Genomic DNA, 22,821 nt, shown 5'->3' on the forward strand with positions numbered 1-22,821 from the left:
CCCCCCAAATTTCAGTAAAGGCCAGAACATCCCCTTTTCCCAGTGACAGAGCTCCTGGGAATTTGGAGGCATTTTTGCGATGATGGTGCAATTTCATTCCCTTACACCTCCTCCCACCCACCTTCTTTCCCTCCCCTCTGTGTCAGGCAATGGGTGGGGTAGAGCATCGAGCAAGAAGCACCCCCCTGCCCTCATGGGGTAAGATCTGGGGCCATAGGCATCCTTATCCCAGTTTACACGGTGAAAGAGTCTGGGTGCGTCCAGCCCAGGGGCAGAGCCAGAGTGTCTGATGCCAACTTCCTTGCCCTTGAGCAACCCCTCCGGGCGTCCCAGGGGGCAGGGTGGATTCCACCTTCCCAGGATTTGAGGTGATGTGTTTCCAAGAACCACGGAGGTATATCTATGGGGAAACGCCACCCCCAGAGGAAGGCTCGTTAGTACTGGAGGAGGACGTAGGCAGGGGCTCATGTGGGTCAGCTCCTGGGGGTCTGTGGGGTCTCTGATATGTTACAGAGTGTCTTTTCCAAAAAGTCACTCCTTGCTGTGGCTCATGGGAGCTCACAGACGCCTTCTCTCCATGCAGATGAGGCCTTGTCCCCTCTTGTAAATATTTGATTAGGTTTTTGAAAAATGGATGCTGTGTTTGGAAGGCAGCAGAAAGGCATTGCTCCTTTTGCTGTAAGCTGACAGGCTGTGGGCTTCTGGGGGGACTAGTGGGCTTGGTGTTATGAGCAGCTTCCAGGCTGCTGCAGCCTTCCCTGCAGGGACCCCGCCCTGGCTTAGCCAAAGTGGGGCTTTGCGTACGCCCAGGGTCTGAGGGCTTCAGAAATTGCAGAGCTGTGAGCTCAGTATGTTAGGGCTGCCAACTGCTTTTGACCAGGAACCGTGGTAGGAAAAGCATTTGTTTTTTTTTTACATTGTGACTCAGTACACCCTTATGTGGGTGTCTATTTAAATATAAATATATTTAACTAAAGTATCCCTTCCGTGCTATGATGTACTCTGATGTTTTCTATTCTTTATTTCCCCCTTTTCCTTTATTTTTTTAAAATGCTGTTTGACCCTTCAAAATGCAGTTTGAAAAACCCTGCCCTGGGCCAAAGGTTTTTCATCCAGGTTCCGTGAGTGGGTTTCAGGAGGGGTCCATAGTCGTGATGGTGGTGACGATGGTGATAGTGGTGGTGGTGACAGTGTCGATGTTGGGGATGATGGTGTTGGGGATGATGGCAGTGGCAAAGCATTGGACCAGGCACCGTTTTAAGCACTTTACATGGATTAATTGATTTAATCCTTTCAAAGCCCTGTTGAGGCAAAGGATATTGCTATTATGCCCATTATACAGATGGGGTAATTGAGGCAGAGAGAGAAGTTAAGCCACTTGCCCAAGGTCACACAGGTAGTTAGAGGTGGACCCATTCTAACCCAGGTCCGTCTGATCCCAAGATTCCCTCGAAGGTGGATGTAAAATTGTGTGTGTGTGGAGATGTTTTTCTGCAGAGAGAACCCTCAGCGTTCTGCAGAAGTGCAAAGGCAGGCCTGAGTCGGGTGTGACTGAGGGAGTAGGCAGCTTCCGAGGGACTTCCCAGTGCCACCCACCCAGCTGCCTTCCCTGGCCCCGGCCACCTGGTCTCGTCACTCGGAGGGCACTTCCTGTGGGTGGGGATCCCTTGGGACAGCCCAAACCTGGGGGTGCAGACAGCTCCTGTGCGCCTGCCCTTCACTGTCTGTTTCTCCTCTCACGGGCCCAGAGGACAGATCCCCAGGCCCCCACCTGTACAGGTGGTCCCCCTGGAAGCCACTCATGGCTGGGTGTGGGTGAACCCCATCCCCCCACAAGAACAAGACAGCAGCCACAAGTCTCCCTCAGGATCAAAACTTAGGCTGGTAGGGGCGTGGGGAGATGGTGGCCTGGCATATTCTGCTCATTTTTAGTAAGTTTCCCTGGGTGGTACCTGGGGGCTTTCATTCCAGTGTTGGGGATCACGTTCAGCTTTGAAGTTTTGGCTGCGATTCCAAGGCAACAGGAAGAGTCCTGTTCGACATCCCGTTAACAACTTCATTCATTCATCCAGCTCTCTGTCACTCAACACCTTTTGTTAAACAAACATTTGCTCCTCCCCGGGCAGGTGCCCGTCACTCGGGGTGGGAAGGAAGTTGGAGCAGAGAGGGCTTGGAAGGATATACGTGGCGTGGGGTCAGGGGCAGGCAGGAGGAGAGGAGGGACCCAGTGTCCCAGGCGGGGGTCACGGACAAGCAAAGCCTGGCAGCGGACGGGATCCCTCAGGTGTCTGAAGTGGCGAAAGCACCTTTGACCCCAAATGACCAACCAGTATGGCCACTCACCCTCTTCCTTCACAAGCCCACGTTCCAGGATTTGGCGCTGCAGGCTTGACGGCAGCTGGGAGAGAGGGTCAGATCTGGGTTCCGGAATGACTTCTTCACTGACCACTGTGTGACCCTGGGCACCTCCTTTCCTCTCACTGAACCTCAGTCTTCCTGTCCAGAACCTGCCATGGTGGGACTAAAGCGGGGTTCTCAAATGCTGTTCCATGGAACCCCTAGGGTTCCACAGAGGTGCATTGGGTGGCTGCCAATGCAGTAGAGACGTTGGGTCAACAGCTAGGGGTGTCAGCCTCCCACGGAGGAGCTCCTGGGCCATGAGAGGGATGTTAGTGGCAGCTTTGACACACGAGAGGCTCTGAGTGTGAAAGGCCAGCCCCATTACCAACTCGTGCAGAGTATGTCAGCGAATGGACATGAGGTGCCTGGCCTCACGGGGCCCAGATCCCTGAGCCAGCTCACTTCTCTGAGCCTCTGGGTCCTCATCTGAAAAATGGGAATAATCCCAGCCCTTAATTCACAGGATTCTTTTGACAGTTAGATAAACTTATCCCTATAATGTAATTAGATGGCGCCTGGCAAAAAAAATAGGTGTGCAGAAAATGCTGGCGACAAGTTTTAGTTTCTACTCCCTGGCCCTCGGTCTCCTCACCCATAAAACAGAAAGAGAGAGAGACCTGTCTGCCAACCTTGCTGCAGGTGTGGAGGTCCCTGGGGTGGCAGATGGGGAGGTGATGGTGGTAATGGTGATTATATTAGTTTCCTAGGGCTGCATAACTAATTATCACAAACCGTGTGGCTTCAAACGACAGGAATTGATTCTGTCACAGTTCTGGAGGCTGGAAGTCTGAAATCAAGGTGTCACCAAGGTTAGTTCTTGCTGCGGGGACTAAGGGAGGATCTGTTCCGTGCCACTCTCCCGGCTTCTGGTGGTTGCTGGCAGCCTGGGGACTCCTTGGCTTGTAGACACATCACTCCAATCTCTACGGCCTTTGTCACATGGCCTTTTCCTCTCTGTGTCTGTGTTTTCACGGGATCCTCTTATAAGGACACAAGTCATGAATTAGAACCCACTCTAATCAGGTGTGACCTCATCTTGATTCCATCTGCAAAGACCCTATTTCTAAATAATGTCACGTTCACAGGTACTGGGTTGATATCCAACATATATTTTAGGGGGGACACAATGTGGCCCACCACGGTGACGATAGTAAAGGTGGTGGTGTTGGTGGTGATGACGGTGACTTTGCAAATGCTAAAGAGCTGTGTTAATGTGGGGAACTTATAATGACTTAGGCCTAAGGGCTGATTCTTAGTTGGGATACTTTTGTTGTAAATGAAAACCCAACTCAAGTGGATTTCTGTTGGCCCATGTAACTGAGAAGTGCAGAGGTATGGTGGGTGTCAGGTGCGACTTGATCCAGCTGCTCCCCTGGGTCATGTGCACCAGCCATCTCCCTTTGGGACAGTTTAACAGGTACTGACAGCTCCCAGGGCAAGAAGCTCAGTGGTTTGTATGCAGGGATGACAGTGTTCTTGTCTCTCATCACTGAAAGAAATGTCTGGAATTCCCTCCAACTGGCAGGATCTAGGTCACATGCTCACCGCTGAACCCATCGAGGGGAATGACTTGCACTGATCAGTCTAGGTCCGGGTTGGGCGACAGGTAGGAATTCCGTTAAATGGCCTCGGTCCACCCAGCCCTGACCTTAATGTTGGGGTTGGACTCAGCCCGGTGGAACCCCTGCTGGGAGCTTTGGGTAGAGGCAGGAAGGAGCATCCTCCACCTGGGACCCACCCTCTCTTGGCTGGGGCTCCACTTGCCCCAAACGTAGGAAGGAGGATGGATGGAGGAGCATTCTCCCACCATGGGGACAGGTGAGAATGTTCTCTGAATTTCCCTAGAAGGGCTTGGAACAAGAGAGCCCTTTGGTAGAAGTTGATTTTCTTTTTCACTTTCATTTTCAAAAATTACATAGATAGGGCTCCCCTGGTGGCGCAGTGGTTGAGAGTCCGCCTGCCGATGCAGGGGACACGGGTTTGTGCCCCGGTCCGGGAAGATCCCACATGCCGCAGAGCGGCTGGGCCCGTGAGTCATGGCCGCTGAGCCTGCGCGTCCGGAGCCTGGGCTCCACAACGGGAGAGGCCACAACAGTGAGAGGCCCGCGTACCGCAAAAAAAAAAAATTACATAGATAATACTTGTTCATCATAGAAAAAGGAAAAAGGCTGGTCAAGTCCAGGTGAATCCACACCTTTCCCTGGACGGGAGGTTCTGGGCATCTGGCCGGCCCTGATGGCCGTTTGGCACTATGGCCTGCTTCTCCTGCCGTGTCATTGCCCCCACTCTCGGTGGCCCTCTCTGACCCACGTGCTCTCCTCCCACAGGCAGCCCTGGTTTTACGGCTGGGGTTTTAACCTCCCGCGAGGCCAAGCGCTGCTCGAGAAGTGGAACCTCATTCCCGAAGGCGTAGACGTCCTGGTAACCCACGGACCGCCGCTGGGTAAGACTCAGCCAGCCCCGCGCACACCTGCTCCTGCTGGGGGAGGACGCAGGGGGTGTGGGTGCTGGCAGCGGGGGCGTAGCTGGGCCCGTGGAGGGGAGCTGCGGACGGGCTCTGTTCTGAGTCCAGCTTGCTGGGGCACCAGGGACAGGTCACCCCGTCGTGGCTCTTATTTCCTGAGCACCGACTGTGGGCCGGGGGCTCGATGTGTCACCTCACAGCCGCGTGGTGAGGTCAGATCAGCTGCCCCTTTTATACACGTGGTACCTTGGGGCTCGGGGAGGTCAAAAGGCAGGCTGGGCCCTTGACGCTCCAGACCTGAGTCCTGGGGGCTGAATACCACCAAGGTCACTCTCACCGGGCCCCATCCCGTGCACCCCCCCACCCCATCAGACCACCCATCCCACAGTCCCCAGGGCCTGTGGTTCCACCGCCAGCAGCTTTCCTCCCCGGCCCCTCGGCCCCCCTCTGGCCAAGCTGATGTCACTGCTCGCCTGATCTCGGCGTTAGCCTGCCGTCTGCCACCCAGGCCCCTTTCTCAGTCCCCCCCTCCCCCTTTCCTCACACCCTGCCTCCTGTCCCTCAGCTCGTCCCTTTGATTCTACCCCCAAACTGCATTCCAGCTCCTTTCTCTCCTCTCCACCACTGCTGTCCCCACCTCGTCCATGCCAGTGTCTTGTGTCTCTTTGATGACCAGCGTGGTCTCCTCACTGGTCCCCCAGCTCTGAGTCTTGCCCCACCCAGTCCACTCTCCTCACGTCAGTAGGAGGGAATTCTCTGAATGGTCCATTATGCCATGCCATCCCTCTATAACCCTCTGTGGCTCCCTCAGTCCTTAGAATGAAGTCCAAACTCCCAGCAGTCCTGCTCTTCCCCCCACCAGTGCCTCCACCAAACCTGTCATCACTCCCTTGGTGTTTGGGGCTGGGCTGGGCCGGGCCATGCGGGACCAGGAGCTAACCCGATGCAGTGCTTGCCTTGAAGGCTCCAAGATGCCAGGCAGAGGGACACCGAACGGCCAAGCCCAGTGGGACATGGTCAAGGATGAGGGAAGCCTGCGACAGAGATCGTCAGAGGGGGCCTGCAGAGGCTGACAGAAAGGGTGGTCTCGGCATCGGGTCTGGGAGAGGCAGGGAGGGAGGTGGGTGCGGGCAGGGCGTCCCAGGTGGGAAGGGCTGTCAGGTGAGGCCCAGTGTAGCTCCAGAGTCATTCGCTCAGATACCCGTTCAGGGAGAAGCTGCCCTGAGCACCTACTGTGTGCCAGACGCCCAGCCAGAGCCCTTGGCACCTCCCTCCACCCTCACAAAGTGCTGAAATGAAGGCTTTCTTACCCCCATTTCCAAACGGAGGGAGCCCCGAGGCCCAGGGCCGTGACGTGGTTTAGGCGTGACACGTGGCTTCTAGTGAGGCTCTGAGGCAGGTTTTTATGCTTCCTTCCTCCCTCCCTCCCTCTCTCCCTCTCCTCCTTCCCCCCTTTCTACCCCTCCATCCACTCCTCCAACAGCATCTTCTGGGTTCCTACTCTCTGGATGCCTCACCACGCCTGCTTCACACACAACACACAGCTCCTGTTTTGGGGGCGCCTGTGTGCTCAGCCCAGCCCGTTGTTGGATGAATTGTTGAATATGGCACAGAGAGGTTAAGTGACTTGTCCAAGGTCACACAGCCAGTAGGTAGCAGAGCCTGGGACTTAAGCCCAAGTGTCTGCTCCAAGCCTGTCCCCTGCCTACTCCCCGCCTCTCCCCTCTTCTTCCTCCTCTTCCTTCTTGTTTCCCTCTCTCTCTCTCCCTCCTTTCTCTGTCTCAGCTCTAAGTCAGGTCCATTGCAGCCTGTCAGATTCTTTGAGTGGCAGGATTCCTCTTCCCTTTCCCAGCGGTTGTAGAAACCTGTTTCTCCCGCCTGAGCAGAGAGGGGCTGAGATGAACCCTAGTTGTCTGCTTGGAGTAACCAGTCATTCTCCTATGGTTTGTGTAGCCATGTGAGGATAATAAGCCGCCATATGGGATGGCTCCGGGAGGCTGGCGGTGTGAGCAGACCCAGACATGGCCCACGTGCTCGAGGCTACAGTGGATGAAGAAGTTCATTTTCATGATTTTGCGATGTGTGTTTAGAAAGTTTCCAACATGGAAATCCTGCTCCCGTGGTCCGCTCTGCTGCCACCTGCTGGGGTGGCCTTGGGCCTCCGCTGTCCCTCTCCGGCCTCAGTTTGCTTCTCTCTGCAATGGGCGGATGCCAGTCTTGAGACCACTTTGAGCATGAATGGTCTGGGGGGCTCACAGCTGTCGAGACTGCTCCCTCCCCATCATGCCTGGCCTACTCGGGCTTTTATAAGTGGGCTCTCCGTGCCGCCCTGCAGGGGAGGAGAAGGGGAAGCAGGGGAGGATGAGGCTGCAAGGCCCCAGGCAGTGCAAGCTGGAGCCAGGCTTCCCTCCTGGAGGCTGGCAGGACAGGGTGGGGAGAGCAGGGCAGGGTGGGCCCAGGGCCACTGTGTCTCTGAGATTGCAGAGCTGCGGCCTGGGCCCCGTCATCGCCCTCCTGGTGTCTCCCCTGCCAGGCTTCCTGGACTGGGTCCCCAAGAAGATGCAGCGGGTGGGCTGCGTGGAGCTGCTCAACACGGTGCAAAGGCGCGTCCAGCCGCGGCTGCATGTCTTCGGCCACATCCATGAAGGTCAGCGGGGGTGGGGGCCTTACCTGCAGGGGGGCGGGGCGCCTCATTGGCCCTTCCGGGGGGCTGTCTCACCTCCCTTGAACCCAGTCACCTCCTCCCTGACCAGAGGGAAATAGCCCTTTCCTACATGCACTTCGTAAATGCCTATCCACGTGTCGGCTGTCAGTTAGCTACTGCCGAAATGTTTTATCATAGGAAGATGGAAGAAAAGTCTAGCAAGACTTAGAAATAAGTTTTACTTCCTTGGAGCCCTGCAGCTCTGCTGTGCCTCCTCCGCCCTGGGAAGTCTTCGGAGATGGCTGGGGCCTTTTTGGAGGAGGGGACATTTGGATGTGACACGGAGGAGGTGTTTGAGTTGGGGGCGCACTGTGAGCTCCTTACAGGGCAGGTGGCCCGTCTTGTTGCTCACATCCCTACGGCCTGGCATGCAGTAGGTGTTTAATGGATGGGGAGGGCTGCCTGCCTGCCCAAGGGGCGTTATTGGCATCTCCCCCCCACCGCCGCCCCCCCCACACAGACAGCCGTGAGGTTCTGCCTTCTGTCCTGGGGGCAGGACCCCTTGCTATGTCCACGTCACCTGGGGAGAGTGGGCAGGGTGGCCGTGAAGGTGACTGGTGATGTCGGCTCCAGCCGTGACTGCCCCAGCCTGTCACTGCACAGGGCTCACCTCATGAGACCTCAGGCTTCCTCACTGGAGTCTGATTTCACCAGTTTGCTCCTTTTGAACCGTTATCCCACCTGTCCAAGGCTTCCTGGTCCCATTGTCCCCTGCCAGGAAGCGCATGGTTTTCCCCCAAGCTGTCTCCTGGCCTCCTGAGCCTCTGTCTGCTTTGGGCCAGGGCCCCTGGGACTCACATGGCTTGGTCCACATCCGACCACTTTCCTCTGCATCGTGCTGTCAGGGGCAGAGGCGTGATCGGACCTCTCCAGCCCCAGGGAGCTCACAGACTCCTGGGCAACAGATGAGCCATCAAAGGCAGGATCTGAAAGGTCATGGGAGAGATGGACAGCTCTTGTGCTGTGGGATAATAGTAACGTCTGTCATTTTCTGTAGACCTACTGTGGGCGTGTAGTGCCCTCAGATGCAAGGTTGTGTGTGATCCAAACCGCACCCCTGCATGATTGTACAAGAGAAATGCAGGCTCCAAAGGGTGGGTAGCCTGCGCAGAGGAGGGGAAGTGTCCCTTTTGGTTTGGAGGTGAGCTGAGCTCAAGGTTGAGGAGGATTCTGACCAGTAGATGTGGTGGGAAGAGAGTATGTTTGGGGACAGAGGTGATGAGAAGAAAGTACATGACAACGATGGTGGTGATGATAATGGTGGTTACAATGATGGTGGTGATGGTGGAGATGGTGATGGTGACGGTGGTGGTGGTGATGATGGTGGTGGTGACTGTGATGATGTCTCACCATGTGCTTTCCAGGCACTGGGCCGAGCATGTGAATTATTATCTCATTTGCTGCTCACAGCAGGCTTGGGAGGAGCATCTGTCATCGTCACCATTTATAGATGAAGAGCCTGTACTTGATGGTTTCAGTAGCTCGCCCCTGACATCTCCAGCCCCTTGTGGCTGAGCTCCCTCTGACTACCACACTCAACCAGACCACCCTCACTGCCCCGGGTCCTGGCGTCACCTCTCAGCCCTGACAGCCGTGTGCTTACTTTCTAGGGTATGGAGTCATGGCGGATGGGACAACCACCTATGTGAACGCATCTGTGTGCACCGTGAACTACCAGCCCGTGAACCCACCCATAGTCATCGACCTCCCCACACCCCGGAACTCCTGACTGCCCCCACGGCCCCAGCGCTTCCCACCCACATCAGCTACGTACACCTAGCTGAGAGCACGGACCTCCAACCCCCCTTCCTTTCATGCAGACAGCCCGTCCGGCTGCGGGGACCAGCCCAGCAGGCGGGCTGAGGCCTTGGAATGAAGGAAATCACCCCTGGCTCTTCAGCCTTCTGTCATTTGGAGTCAGGACCCTGCAGGTCCGGCAGGGGTTCTGTGCTCATCACTGATTTCTGCGTGTCCCTTCCGTGTGTTCCTTGTTAAAGGACCTCCTACGCTCGTGGCCCTGTCCTGCTTGGGAAGCGACTGAATCTTTATCCTTCTCCGTTGGACACCTTCGTGGGTTTGGGAAGCCGCTGCTCTTGGACAGATCCTGGGAGTTCTGGCACAAAATCTCCTTCTCACCGAGGGTCTGTGTGGCTGCAAGCCTCAGGGTTGGGGGGTGGGAGGGTGTGTCGTAGCCTGAGTGCAGGCAGCCCTTCCGCTCCTTCCAGGCATCCGAGGGAACGATCAGGGACGTCTCAGGAATCGGGCCGCACCTGGCCAGGCCGACCAGCCCTTTGCTTCACTGATCCCCCGTTTTCTTCCTGTGGGCATTTTTGCTGATGTAAACTGTGGCCTGAGCATCCCGGGCACCCGCTCGGAGCCTGGACTTGGGGGGTTGTTTCTACGGAACGAGGCTGATGAGGGCCTGGCACCAGCTGGAGGGTTCCCAAGTCCTGGATGCCCCTGGTGCCCTGGGGGCTGTGCTGCTCTGAAGAACTCAGAAGGCTGAGGGCTCTGCGGGCCGAGGCTGCCCTGCCCCCTGCACACGCCCATATGGCTGTGGACACACACACACGTGTGCTCACACCCCCCTCTTAATTTAATGAAGTGGACCCCGTGGTTCTCATCGCCCTCGACTGGGTCCTGTACCCCGGTGGGATATCCCTCGCCCCTCGGATTTTGGCTGCCGTGCCCACAGCCGAGGGAGGCTGAATGGTTCACAGTCGTGCTGCCATGTCCCTGGGTGCCAGCCGGCGGCCCCCACGGGAAGATGGCACAGAGACAGAGATGGGCTTCGGTTCCGGCAGCTCCACCCAGGGCGGGCTTCTTTTTCTTCTTTAAATTAGGACTGGGGGGTTGGGCTGAGTCTCTGATGGACAGAGAACCAGCAGGGCCTCGTTGGGGTGAGGCCAGTGAGGCAGGATTAGCACGTGCAGGGTCAGATTCTGCCTTTATTTAAAATTTGGATATTTTGTTCATCATAGATTTTTTTTCCTGCATTAATTTTGATTTTTAAAAACATTGCATTAAAATAGTATCATTTATCTCGATCTATGAGTTTTTTGGCGCCCCTTAAGTTGTACACCTGAGAGGAGGGCCCTGCTCACCCCCCCTTAATCCCAAGCCTGGGACCAGCATTTAATGAGCCCTTTGCAGATATGATCTCATTTCCAGCAGTCTTGCAAGGTGGGTACGGCTGTCCCCCTTTTGGAGACGAGGAGATTGAGATCAGAGAGGTGAGGTAACCTGCCTGAGGGGACACAGCTCAAAAGAGGCAGAGGCAGGATTTGAACCTTGGTCTCCGGCTTCACAGCCCCTGCTCTCCCACCACTCAAAGCTCCTGCCCTACAAGGCAATGCACGGTCCAAGGCTCTTTTTTTATTAAGGGTCCTATTCAGCACCTGTCTGGTTCATTTCTCATGGAGAGCCCCTGGAGTCTTGGAGGACCCTGTTCTCTGTGCCCAGGATCCCAGGAGACCATGATTCCTTCCCTACTCAAGTGGGGCTCCCCATGGGGCGAGGGGCACCATCCGGGGAGCCCAGTAGCAGCACCACGTTGGCCAAGGCCAGCTTTGCTCCGCAGGGTGCAGGGTTTCAGGAATCCTTTTTGGCCCAAGTGGTTCCTGGTAGCCGGGGATGTTTACAGGGTCTCTGGGGACACCTCTGACGCACGGCATGTGTGTGAATGCGTGGGGTGGAGAGGACTCCAGGCCCTTTCAGTAACCTCTACTGAATTTCTATGCGGACCAAGAACTATAAACTTAAAAAAAAAAATGTTTTTTTTCCTAAGGTACCTTCAGAATATGGTGTATTTTTATGTGGAAAATAAAAGTTATGAAGGCAGCTGTTACTTTAAAAGAAAATTCATTAAAAGTCCTTGAGGTATGAAGATGACGGCATGCTCCTCAATCATTTCGGCATAACTTGATTGTGGCTGTAATTTTTTTGTCAAGCATGTCAGACAATAAAGTCTTTGTAAAAAGAAAGAGAAGTCCTCCGGGTGCCTCTTCCTCTGTGTCTCCGGGTGTCGTGTGGGGCATGTAGGGGAGGAGTGGCGTCCTCCCGGCCAAGTCCTGAGTCCTGGACTGAGTTCAGAGGCCAAAGACCTTCCGTGTGCCAATAACTGGCATCCTTCTGCTTGCTCCAGCTTCCCTCAGGGGTGGTTGGCACGTGCAGTTCTGTGCCTTGTGTTCAAATTGCCGGAGCATCTCGTCCCCCCCAAACAGAATATCTCAAAATGGCCTTAGCTCTGGCCTCTTCTCAAAGCAGCAAGTTCTAATCCAGCCCTTGTCAAACCATGGGTCCTGGTGTTGCCCAAGAAAAATACTGGCAGGTGTAAGAACTCCAGTTCCAAAGCTCCCTGTGCTGTAGAAGTTCTGCCATTTTCATCCAACCATCAACCCATCGATCTATCCACTCATCCATCTACCCAACTGTTCACTTACCCATTGATCAATCCGTTCATCCATCCATCCATCCAACCACCATCCATCCAACCACCATCCATCCATCCATCCACTCACCCACCCATCCATCCAGCCAGCCCACAAACATTCACTGAGCACCTCTCTTGGACCTGGCTTGGAACAGGGATGTGGCAGTGGTGGTAGTGATAGATTTAGGAGGTAGGGGCGTGGGGAGACAAGGATGGTAATGGGTGTTGGCTGCCCGTCATGGAGGAGGCACATGGGGCAGGAAGAACAGGTTGGAGGAAGGGTGTTGAATTCTGTTTGGGACTCATGAGCTGGAGGTGCCCTTGGGATATGCAGGGGGAGGTGTCCAGTGGCCGGGGATGGGGGCGGGGGGTGATAAATGGGCCTGCAGGGGAGGAGCCTCTCTGGAGACCTATGTTTGTGGGTCATAACCAGAGCCATGGGGCTGGGGGAGCAGGCTGAGGGAGCCTGTGATGGCGTCAGACCTCAATGACCCTCTCCTGTCCTCAGACTGGCCCACCTGTAATATGCCCTTCCAAAGAGTTCCCCTCCACCGGAGCCTCACAGGTGCCTACAACGACCGGTCCTGGGCCTTGGGTCCCCATCCATAGCCGGTGGAGAGGAGCTGCTCTATTTGAGGCACCCCTTCTGCTACTCTAGGCCATTGTGTACCTGAGCAGGGGTCCCGGGAAGGGGCAGGGGCGCACCGTGGCTGCTGCCGCCTCTGGTAGTGCTGTCACATTGCAAGCGCCGCTTAAGCGCCTGGTACCCGCTCTGCTGACAGGCGGCAGCCGCTAAGCTCTGAGCCGTGTGCTCCTGCTGCCTTCAGTGTAGACGGGCTCTGATGTGTCCGGGGTTTACACAGTGGTGCAGGTGGTTCAGCACTCTGGGCTCACTCATGCTTTACAGCCATCTTTCCCCAGGTGCCCCCGTGGCCCGATGGGACGATACAGGATGGGTCCCTGGTGACGCTCCTTTTGTCCCTGGGAGCCCGGTGGGCAAATCCAGCGAGCTGCCTCTGCTCCCTCTGCCTCCACCCTTATGGGGAGCTCGTTCTCAGGGAGCCCAGCCCCCAGCTGCTTTTTCTTGCAATTCAGCTTCCATGAAGCTGGGCCTTGAACCTCCACCGGGACCAAGTTGCCAGGCCTTTTTCTTCCAGGAGACCCCTGCTCCACCCTCCTGAATAAGCTAGGAGAGGTGACAAGCTCTGTGGACCCAGGCTTCATCCAGTGCTCTCCCCTAACGCCACCCACAGCTCCTAGCTGGGTCCAAACCTGCCTGGCCAGCTGGGGGTCTCGTCACGGAAGAGCTTAGACACTCCAGGGGGCCTTCAGCCCCACCCTCCCCTTGAAGGCATGGACTGCGAAGTCTTCCAAGATGTGAGAATTAGGCCCTGCTGTCTGGAAGCTCGATGAGTACTTTGGAAGGCTCATCTGATCCCAGGAAAGAAGCTGAACCCTTCAGCTGTTACATGCTTGGGGTCCAGTGAGTGGCAGACACAGTCAGGCTTGAGGACCCCAAGGAAGATCAAATCCAGTGTGCAGGGGAGATCAGGGAAAACCTCCTGAGAGGGAGCCTGGCTGGGCCCTGAACAACAGGAAATGATTTCCCTCTTTAAAAAAAAACTTTTTATTTTGAAATAATTTTAGATTTACAAAGAGTTGTAAAGATGGTACAGAGAGTGCCCACATATGCTTCACTCAGTTTCCCCTAATGTTAACATCTTATATTCCTATGTTACATTTATCAAAACTAAGAGATTAGCAGTGATATAAGACTATTAGATCTTCACTTGGATTTTTTTTTTTAATATATTTATTTATTTATTTGGTTGTGTTGGGTCTTCGTTGCTGCACGCAGGCTTTCTCTAGCTCCGGCAAGCAGGGGCTACTCTTCATTGCGGTGCGCGGGCTTCTCATTGCGGTGGCTTCTCTTGTTGCGGAGCACGGGGTCTAGGCACATGGGCTTCAGTAGTTGTGACACACGGGCTCAGTAGTTGTGGTGCACGGGCTTAGTTGCTCCGCGGCATGTGGGATCTTCCCGGCCCAGGGCTCGAACCCGTGTCCCCTGCATTGGCAGGCGGATTCTTAACCACTGCGCCACCAGGGAAGCCCCTGGATCTTTTTCATTAACGTCCCGTCCACGAGACCATGTTGCATTTAGTCATCGTGCTTGCTTAGCCCCCTGTGGTCGGCGATATTTTCCCCGCCTTTCCTCAATTTTCATGACCTGAAAGTTTTGAAGAATACTGACTATTTTGTAGACTGCCCCTCAAGTTGGGTTTGTCTGATGATTTCTCATGATTTGTCTGGGGTTATGTGCGGAGGTGATGTGTCCTTCTCAAGGCATCATATCTGGGGTAACATGAGACCACCGTGACTTATCACTGTGGTTGTTAATCTTGATCGCATGGTTACGGGATGTCTGCGAAGTCTCTCCACTATAAAGAGTTTTCCTTTTTCCATACTCAGTTTGTTAGAAATGAGTCACTAGTCCAGCTCACACTCAGGCGAGGGGAATGAAGCATCAAAGAATGTGGACGTAAGATAAGATCACCACATTAATTAATAGCTATTTGGAGGAGACACTTCAAGGCTATGCAAGCCTCCTAAAGTTTTGCCCACTAATTTTAGCATCCATCCGTGGATCTTGCCTGGATCAATGGTGGCTGTGGTGTTCCTCATGATGATTTTCTATTTCTTTTTCCCGCCTACATTTATTATTTGGAATTGTTCTGTAAGGGAGATTTGTCCCTTCTCTGTCATTTATTTATTTACAGCAGCATGGGTATTCTTTAGGTTAGAATCTCATGCTATCATTTATTTCATTAGTCAAATTGTTCTAACTTTGTCCATTTGGGAGCCCTTTCGAATTGGCTCCTGTGTTCTTTGGACATATTCCTATTTTTTGGTTTGTTCATTTCACTTTCTTGCTTTCTGCTCCAGGCTCACCTTGTGTTTTTCTCGCCCCATTGCTAGCATCAGCCATTTCTCCAGAGTTCTGGCTCCTTTTATTTAGAAACTAAGATCTGGATTGTAGATGGACTGGTTGCTACTCTATTTCTAGACCCTCTTAGTGGCCAGAGCTAGGAAATATTTGTAGTATACTAATCCATGTATACATACACTTATCTATCCCTGCCTCTGTATCCTTCCGTCCATCCATCCACCTATCATCTATTTATCTTAAAATAAGCATTAGTTCATACTGACAGCCTCCCCTCTGACGCTAAACCAACAATGCAGAGTTTACTCCTGCCTTGCTGCCTTGCCCATTTGTAACTTTTTTCTTTGACAACCAGAAGCCTGGCTCCCATATCTACAATCAGTTTAGGTATTTGTTTGACCCTAGGATACCTACAAAGCACATAGTCTCAGAACTGCAGATCTGTACCCCTGTAAGAAACATCGTTACCAACCAGAGAACAGGGTTCATGTGCAATCTTTTTGTCTTTAGCTTTACGGTCTAAACTCTGTTTTCCAAGGTTAAATTGGTCAGCTCCTTTCCCCCCACCTAATCAGTGAGGTTTTGTCATATATTTGCAATACAATTAGATCCTTCAATCACAGTCTGCATTCCATCCTGAGACTCCCTGACACACTGATTGGCTGTTTCAAGTTTGCATACAATAGAGTTCACTCTTTGTAATGTACAGTTCTATGGGTTTTGACAAATACTTAGAGCTATGTATCCACCACACCAGTACTATAGGGAATAGTTCCATCACCTGAAAAATTCCTTTATTTGGCCCCCCTTTTTTTTTCCCTCATTTTATTTACTTATTTTTTTAACATCTTTATTGGGGTATAATTGCTTTACAATGGTGTGTAAGTTTCTGCTTTATAACAAAGTGAATCAGTTATACATATACCTATGTTCCCATATCTCTTCCCTCTTGCGTCTCCCTCCCTCCCACCCTCCCTATCCCACCCCTCCAGGCGGTCACAAAGCACCGAGCCGATATCCCTGTGCCATGTGGCTGCTTCCCACTAGCTATCTACCTTACTACGTTTGTTAGTGTGTATATGTCCATGACTCTCTCTCACCCTGTCACAGCTCACCCTTCCCCCTCCCCATATCCGCAAGTCCGTTCTCCAGTAGGTCTGTGTCTTTATTCCTGTCTTACCCCTAGGTTCTTCATGACATTTTTTCCCCCTTAAATTCCATATATATGTGTTAGCATACGGTATTTGTCTTTCTCTTTCTGACTTACTTCACTCTGTATGACAGACGCTAGGTCTATCCACCTCATTACAAATAGCTCAATTTCGTTTCTTTTTATGGCTGAGTAATATTCCATTGTATATATGTGCCACATCTTCTTTATCCATTCATCCGATGATGGGCACTTAGGTTGTTTCCATCTCCGGGCAATTGTAAATAGAGCTGCAATGAACGTTTTGGTACATGACTCTTTTTGAATTTTGGTTTTCTCAGGGTATATGCCCAGTAGTGGGATTGCTGGGTCATATGGTTGGCCCCTTTTTAATCACACCGGTTTCCAAAATAGCTGTATGCTTTTGTAATCCCATGGGCAATAAATGAGTATTCCTGTTGGTCCACATCCTCACTGGAATTTGGTATTGTCAACTTAAAAATTTTAACCAAATCTAAAAAAAGGCTACAAATGAATCTATCTACAAAACAGAAATAGAGTTACAGATGTAGAAAATAAACTATGGTTACCTGGGGTTAAGGGGGAGGGAAGGGATAAATTGGAAGATTGGGGTTGACACATACACACTACTATATATAAAATAGATAACTAATAAGAACCTACTGTATAGCACAGGGAACTCTACTCAATTCTCTGTAATGGCCTATATGGGAAAAGAATCTAAAAGACAGTGGATATATGTATATGTATAACAGATTCACTTTGCTGTACACCTGAAACTAATGCAACATTGTAAACCAATTATACCCCCCCCAAATTTTTTTTACTTTAAAAATTTTAACCATTTGAGTATTGTTATATCTCATTGTGGTTTTAATTTCCATTTACCTAATGACTAATAATGTGGAACATCTTTTTATATGTTTATTTGCCATATTTCTTTTGTGAAGCACCTGTTCAGATCTTTTGTGCAGCATCTGTTCAGATTTTTTGTGCCCTTCTTTAAAAACTAGGTTGTTTTTTTTTCTTGTTTTTGAATTTTAAAGTTCTTTAGGCACTGGATACAAGTCCTTAATTGAATACGTGATTTGCAAATCTTTTCTTCCAGTCTGTAGGTTGTCTTTTTATTCTCTTAACAGTTTCTCAGAGCAAAAGTTTTTAATTTTCATAAAGTCCAGTTTATCAATTTTTTCTTTTATAGATTGTGTTTTTGGTGTAGCACATTGACAAACACAAGGTCATGCAGATTTTCTCTGACGTTTTCTCATGGAAGTTTTATGTTTACATTTGGGTCTATAATGCATTTTGAGTTAATTTCTGTGTAAGGTGTGAGGTATGTGACAGTTTCATGTTATTTCAAATGGACACTATGTTTCCATGGAATTGCCTTTGCACATTTGTCAAAAATCAGTTGACTATGTTTGTGTGGCTTTATTTCTGGCCTGTGATTTTGTCAAAATCATATTCTCCTGATTACTATAATTTTATGGGTAAATCTTGAAGTTGGGTAGTATGGGTGCTTCAATTTTGTTCTTTTTCACAGTTGCTTTGGCTAATTTAGCTCCTTTACATTTTCATATATATATATTTCTATTTTTTTAATAGATCTTTATTGGAGTATAATTGCTTCACAATACCGTGTTGGTTTCTGTTGCACAACAAAGAGAATCAGCCATATGCAGACACATGTCCCCATATCCCCTCCCTCTTGAGCCTCCCTCCCATCCTCCCTATCCCACCCCTCTAGGTCATCAGAAAGCACCGAGCCGATCTCCCTGAGCTATGCAGCTGCTTCCCACCAGCCAACTATTTTACATTCGGTAGTGTGTATATGTCAATGCTACTCTCACTTTGCCCCAGCTTCGCCCTCCCACCCCATGTCATCAAGTACATTCTCTACGTCTACCTCTTTATTCCTGCCCTGCAACTAGGTTCATCAGTACCATTTTTTTTTAGATTCCTTATACATGTGTTAGCATAGGTATTTGTTTTTCTCTTTCTGACTTACTTCACTCTGTATGACAGACTCTACGTCCACCAACCTCACTACAAATAACTCAATTTTGTTTCGTTTTATGGCTGAGTAGTATTCTATTGTATATATGTGCCACATCTTCTTTATCTATTCATCTGTTGATGGACATTTAGGTTGGTTCCATGTCCTGGCTATTGTAAATAGTGCTGCAATGAACATTGGGGTGCATGTGTCTTTTTGAATTATGGTTTGCTCAGGGTATATGCCCAGTAGTGGGATTGCTGGGTCATATGGTAGTTCTATTTTTAGTTTTTTAAGGCACCTCCATACTGTTTTCCATAGTGGTTGTATCAATTTACATTCCCATCAATGGTGCAAGAGGGTTCCCTTTTCTCCACACCCCTTCCAGGATTTATTGTTTCTAGCTTTTTTGATAATGGCCATTCTGACCGGTGTGAGGTGATACCTCATTGTAGTTTTGATTTGCATTTCTCTAATAATTAGTGATGTTGAGCATCTTTTCATGTGTCTCTTGACTATTTGTTTGTCTTCCTTGGCGAAATGTCTATTTAGGTCTTCTGTCCATTTTTTAACTGGATTGTTTGTTTTTTTGATATTGAGCTCCATGAGCTGTTTGTATATTTTGGAGGTTAATCCTTTGTCAGTTGTTTCATTGGCAAATATTTTCTCCCATTCTGAGCGTTGTCTTTTGGTTTTGTTTATGGTTTCCCTTGCTGTGCAAAAGCTTTTCAGTTTAATTAAGTCCCATTTGTTTATTTTTGCTTTTATTTCTGTTACTCTAGGAGGTGGGTCAAAAAAGATCTTGCTGTGGTTTATGTCAAAGAGTGTTTTTCCTATGTTTTCCTCTAAAAGTTTTATAGTGTCTGGACTTACATTTAAGTCTTTAATCCATTTGGAGTTTATTTTTGTGTATGGTGTTAGGTAGTGTTCTAATTTCATTCTTTTACACGTAGCTGTCCAGTTTTCCCAACACCACTTATTGAAGAGGCTGTCTTTCCTCCATTGTATGTTCTTGCCTCCTTTGTTGTAAATTAGGTGGCCATATGTGCATGGGTTTATCTCTGGGCATTCTATCCTGCACCATTGATCTGTATTGCTGTTTTTGTGCTGTACCATACTGTCTTGATTGCTGTAGCTTTGTAGTATAGTCTGAAGTCAGGGAGCCTTATTCCTTCAGCTCCGTTTTTCTTTCTCAAGATTGCTTTTGCTATTCGGGGTCTTTTGTGTTTCCATACAAATTGTAAGACTTTTTTGTTCTAATTCTGTGAAGACTGCCATTGGTAGTTTGATAGGGATTGCAGTGAATCTGTAGATTGCTTTGGGTAGTATAGTCATTTTCACAATATTGATTCTTCCAATCCAAGAACATGGTATATTTCTCCATCTGTTTATGTCATCCTTGATTTCTTTCATCAGTGTTTTATAGTTTTCTGAGTGCAAGTCTTTAGCCTCCTTAGGCAGGTTTATTCCTAGGTATTTTATTCTTTTTGTTGCAATGGTAAATGGGAGTGTTTCCTTAATTTCTTTTTCTGATTTTTCGTTGTTGGTGTATACAAATGCCAGAGACTTCTGTGCATTAATTTTGTATCCTACAACCTTACCAAATTCATTGATTAGTTCTAGTAGTTTTCTGGTGGCATCTTTAGGATTTTCTATGTATAGTATCATGTCATCAGCAAATAGTGACATTTTTACTTCTTCTTTTCCAATTTGTATTCCTTTTGTTTCTTTTTCTTCCCTGATTGCTGTGGCCAGGACTTCAAAAACTATGTTGAATAAGAGTGGCGAGAGTGGACATCCTTGCCTTTTTCCTGATCCTAGTGGAAATGCTTTCAGTTTTTCACTATTGAGTATGATGCTTGCTGTGGGTTTGTCATTTATGGTCTTTATATGTTGAGGTAGGTTCCCTCTATGCCCATTTTCTGGAGAGTTTTTATCATAAATTGGTGTTGAATTTTGTCAAAAGCTTTTTCTGTATCTATTGAGATGATCATATGGTTTTTATTCCTTAATTTGTTAATATGGTGTATCACATTGATTGATTTGCATATATTGAAGAATCCTTGCATCCCTGGGATAAATCTCACTTGATCATGGTGTATGATCCTTTTAAAGTGCTGTTGGATTCTGTTTGCTAGTATTTTCTTCAGGATTTTTGCATCTATGTTCTTCAGTGATATTGGTCTAAAATTATCTTTGTGATATCTCTTTCTGGTTTTGGTAGTGTGATGGTGGCTTTGTAGAATGAATTTGGGAGTGTTTCTCCCTCTGCAATGTTTTGGAAGACTCTGAGAAGGATTGGTGTTAGCTCTTCTCTAAATGTTTGGTAGAACCTGCCTGTGAAGCCATCTGGTCCTGGACTTTTGTTTATTGGAAGATTTTAAATTACAGTTTCAATTTCATTACTTGTGATAGGTCTGTTTATATTTTCTAATTCTTGCTGGTTCAGTCTTGGAAAATTGTACCTTTCCAAGAATTTGTCCATTTCTTCGTGGTTGTCCATTTTATTGGCATATAGTTGTTTGTAGTAGTCTCTTATAATCCTTTGTATTTCTGCAGTGTCAGTTGTGATTTCTCCTTTTTCATTTCTAATTTTATTGATTTGCGTCCTCTCCCTTTTTTTCTTGATGAGTCTGGCTAAGGGTTTATCAATTTTTTTGAATCTTCTCAAAGAACCAGCTTTTAGTTTTATTGATCTTTGCTATTGTTTTCTTCATTTCTATTTCATTTAATTCTCCTCTGATCTTTATGATTTCTTTCCTTCTACTGACTTTGGGTTTTCTTTGTTCTTCTTTCTCTAGTTGTTTTAAGTGTAGGGTTAGATTGTTTATTTGAGATTTTTCTTGTTTCTTGAGGTGAGATTGAATTACTATAAACTTCCCTCTTAGAACTGCTTTTGCTGCATCCCATAGGTTTTGGGTCGTCATGTTTTCATTGTCATTTGTTTCTATGTATTTTTTATTTCTTCTTTGATTTCTTCAGTGATGTCTTGGTTATTTAGTAGCACACTGTTTAGCCTCCATGTATTTGTGTTTTTTACAGTTTTTTTTTCCTGTAATTGATTTCCACTCTCATAGCGTTGTGGTCAGAAAAGATGCTTGATATGATTTCAATTTTCTTAAATTTTCTGAGGCTTGATTTGTGACCCAAGATGTGATCTATCCTGGAGAATGTTCCATGTGCACTTGAGAAGAAAGTGTATTCTGCCACTTTTGGGTGGAATGTTCTATAAATATCAGTTAGATCTATCTGGTCTATTGTGTCATTTAAAGCTTGTGTTTCCTTATTTATTTTCTGTTTGGATGATCTGTCCATTGGTGTAAGTGGGGTGTTAAAGTCCCCTGCTATTATTGTGTTACTGTCGATTTCTCCTTTCATGGTTGTTAGCATTTGCCTTATGTACTGAGGTGCTCCTATGTTGGGTGCATAAACATTTATAATTGTTATATCTTCTTGGATTGATCCTTTGATCATTATGTAGCATCACTCCTTATCTCTTGTAACAGTCTTTATTTTAAAGTCTATTTTATCTGATACGAGTATTACTACTCCAGCTTTCTTTTGATTTCCATTTGCATGGAATATCTTTTTCCATCCCTTCACTTTCAGTCTGTATGTGTCCCTAGGTCTGAAGTGGGTCTCTTGTAGACAGCATATATATGGGTCTTGTTTTGTATCCATTCAGCCAGTCTGTGTTTTTTGGTTGGGGCATTTAATCCATTTACATTCAAGGTTATCATCAATATGTATGTTCCTATTACCATTTTCTTAATTGTTTTGGGTTTGTTTTGGTGGATCTTTTTCTTCTCTTGTGTTTCCCGCTTAGAGAAGTTTCTTTAGCATTTGTTGTAAAGCTGGTTTGATGGTGCTGAATTCTCTTAGCTTTTGTTTGTCTGTAAAGCTTTTGACTTCTCCATTGGATCTGAATGAGATCCTTGCTGGGTAGAGTAATCTTGGTTGTAGGTTTTTCTCTTTCATCACTTTAAGTATATCCTGCCACTGCCTTCTGGCCTGTGGAGTTTCCACTGCAAAATCAGCTGATAACCTTATGGGATTCCTTTGTATGTTATTTTTGTTTTTCCCTTGCTGCTTTTAATATTTTTTCTTTGAATTTAATTTTTGCTAGTTTGATTAAAGTGTGTCTTGGTGTGTTTTTCCTAGGGTTTATCCTGTATGGGACTCTGTGCTTCCTGGACTTGGGTGACTATTTCCTTTCCCATGTTAGGGAAGTTTTCAACTATAATCTCTTCAAATATTTTCTCAGACCTTTCCTTTCTTTTTCTCTTCTTCTCCTAAAACCCCTATAATTCGAATGTTGGTGCATTTAGTGTTGTCCCAGAGGTCTCTGAGATTGTCTTCAGTTCTTTTAATTCTTTTTTCTTTATTCTGCTCCTCGGCAGTTATTTCCACCGTTTTGTCTTCCAGCTCACTTATTCGTTCTTCTGCCTCTGTTATTCTGTTATTGATTTCTTCTAGTGTATTTTTCATTTCAGTTATTGTGCTGTTCATCTCTGTTTGTTTGTTCTTTAGTTCTTCCAGATCTTTGTTAAACATTTCTTGTATTTTCTCAATCCGTGCTTCCTTTCTATTTCTGAGATTCTGGATCATCTTTACTATCATTACTCTGAATTATTTTTCAGGTAGATTGCCTATTTCCTCTTCATTTATTTGGTCTTGTAGGTTTTTACCTTGATCCTTCATCTGTGATAT

The 22,821-nt window shown here is 48.5% G+C and overlaps 1 protein-coding gene across 2 annotated transcripts in view; it reads left to right on the forward strand.

The window, feature by feature from the left end:
• Positions 1 to 11,785, forward strand: part of MPPED1 (metallophosphoesterase domain containing 1) — a 79,810-nt gene extending 68,025 nt beyond the window's left edge. Inside the window, exons 4-6 of one of the 2 annotated variants that reach the window (XM_022596962.3) lie at positions 4,728 to 4,843; positions 7,398 to 7,511; positions 9,179 to 9,382. In XM_022596962.3, the coding sequence (XP_022452670.1) occupies positions 4,728 to 4,843; positions 7,398 to 7,511; positions 9,179 to 9,297 (349 nt within the window). In that variant the 3' untranslated portion in view covers positions 9,298 to 9,382. Of the gene's footprint in view, positions 1 to 4,727; positions 4,844 to 7,397; positions 7,512 to 9,178 lie in introns of both variants that reach the window. The other variant, XM_089921426.1, reaches the window with a different exon arrangement.
• Positions 11,786 to 22,821: the final 11,036 nt, after the last annotated feature.

This window comes from Delphinapterus leucas, chromosome 11, assembly GCF_059928025.1.
Source record: "Delphinapterus leucas isolate spDelLeu-1000000601 "Yukka" chromosome 11, BTC_Dleu_Yukka2, whole genome shotgun sequence".
Lineage (NCBI taxonomy): Eukaryota > Metazoa > Chordata > Mammalia > Artiodactyla > Monodontidae > Delphinapterus > Delphinapterus leucas.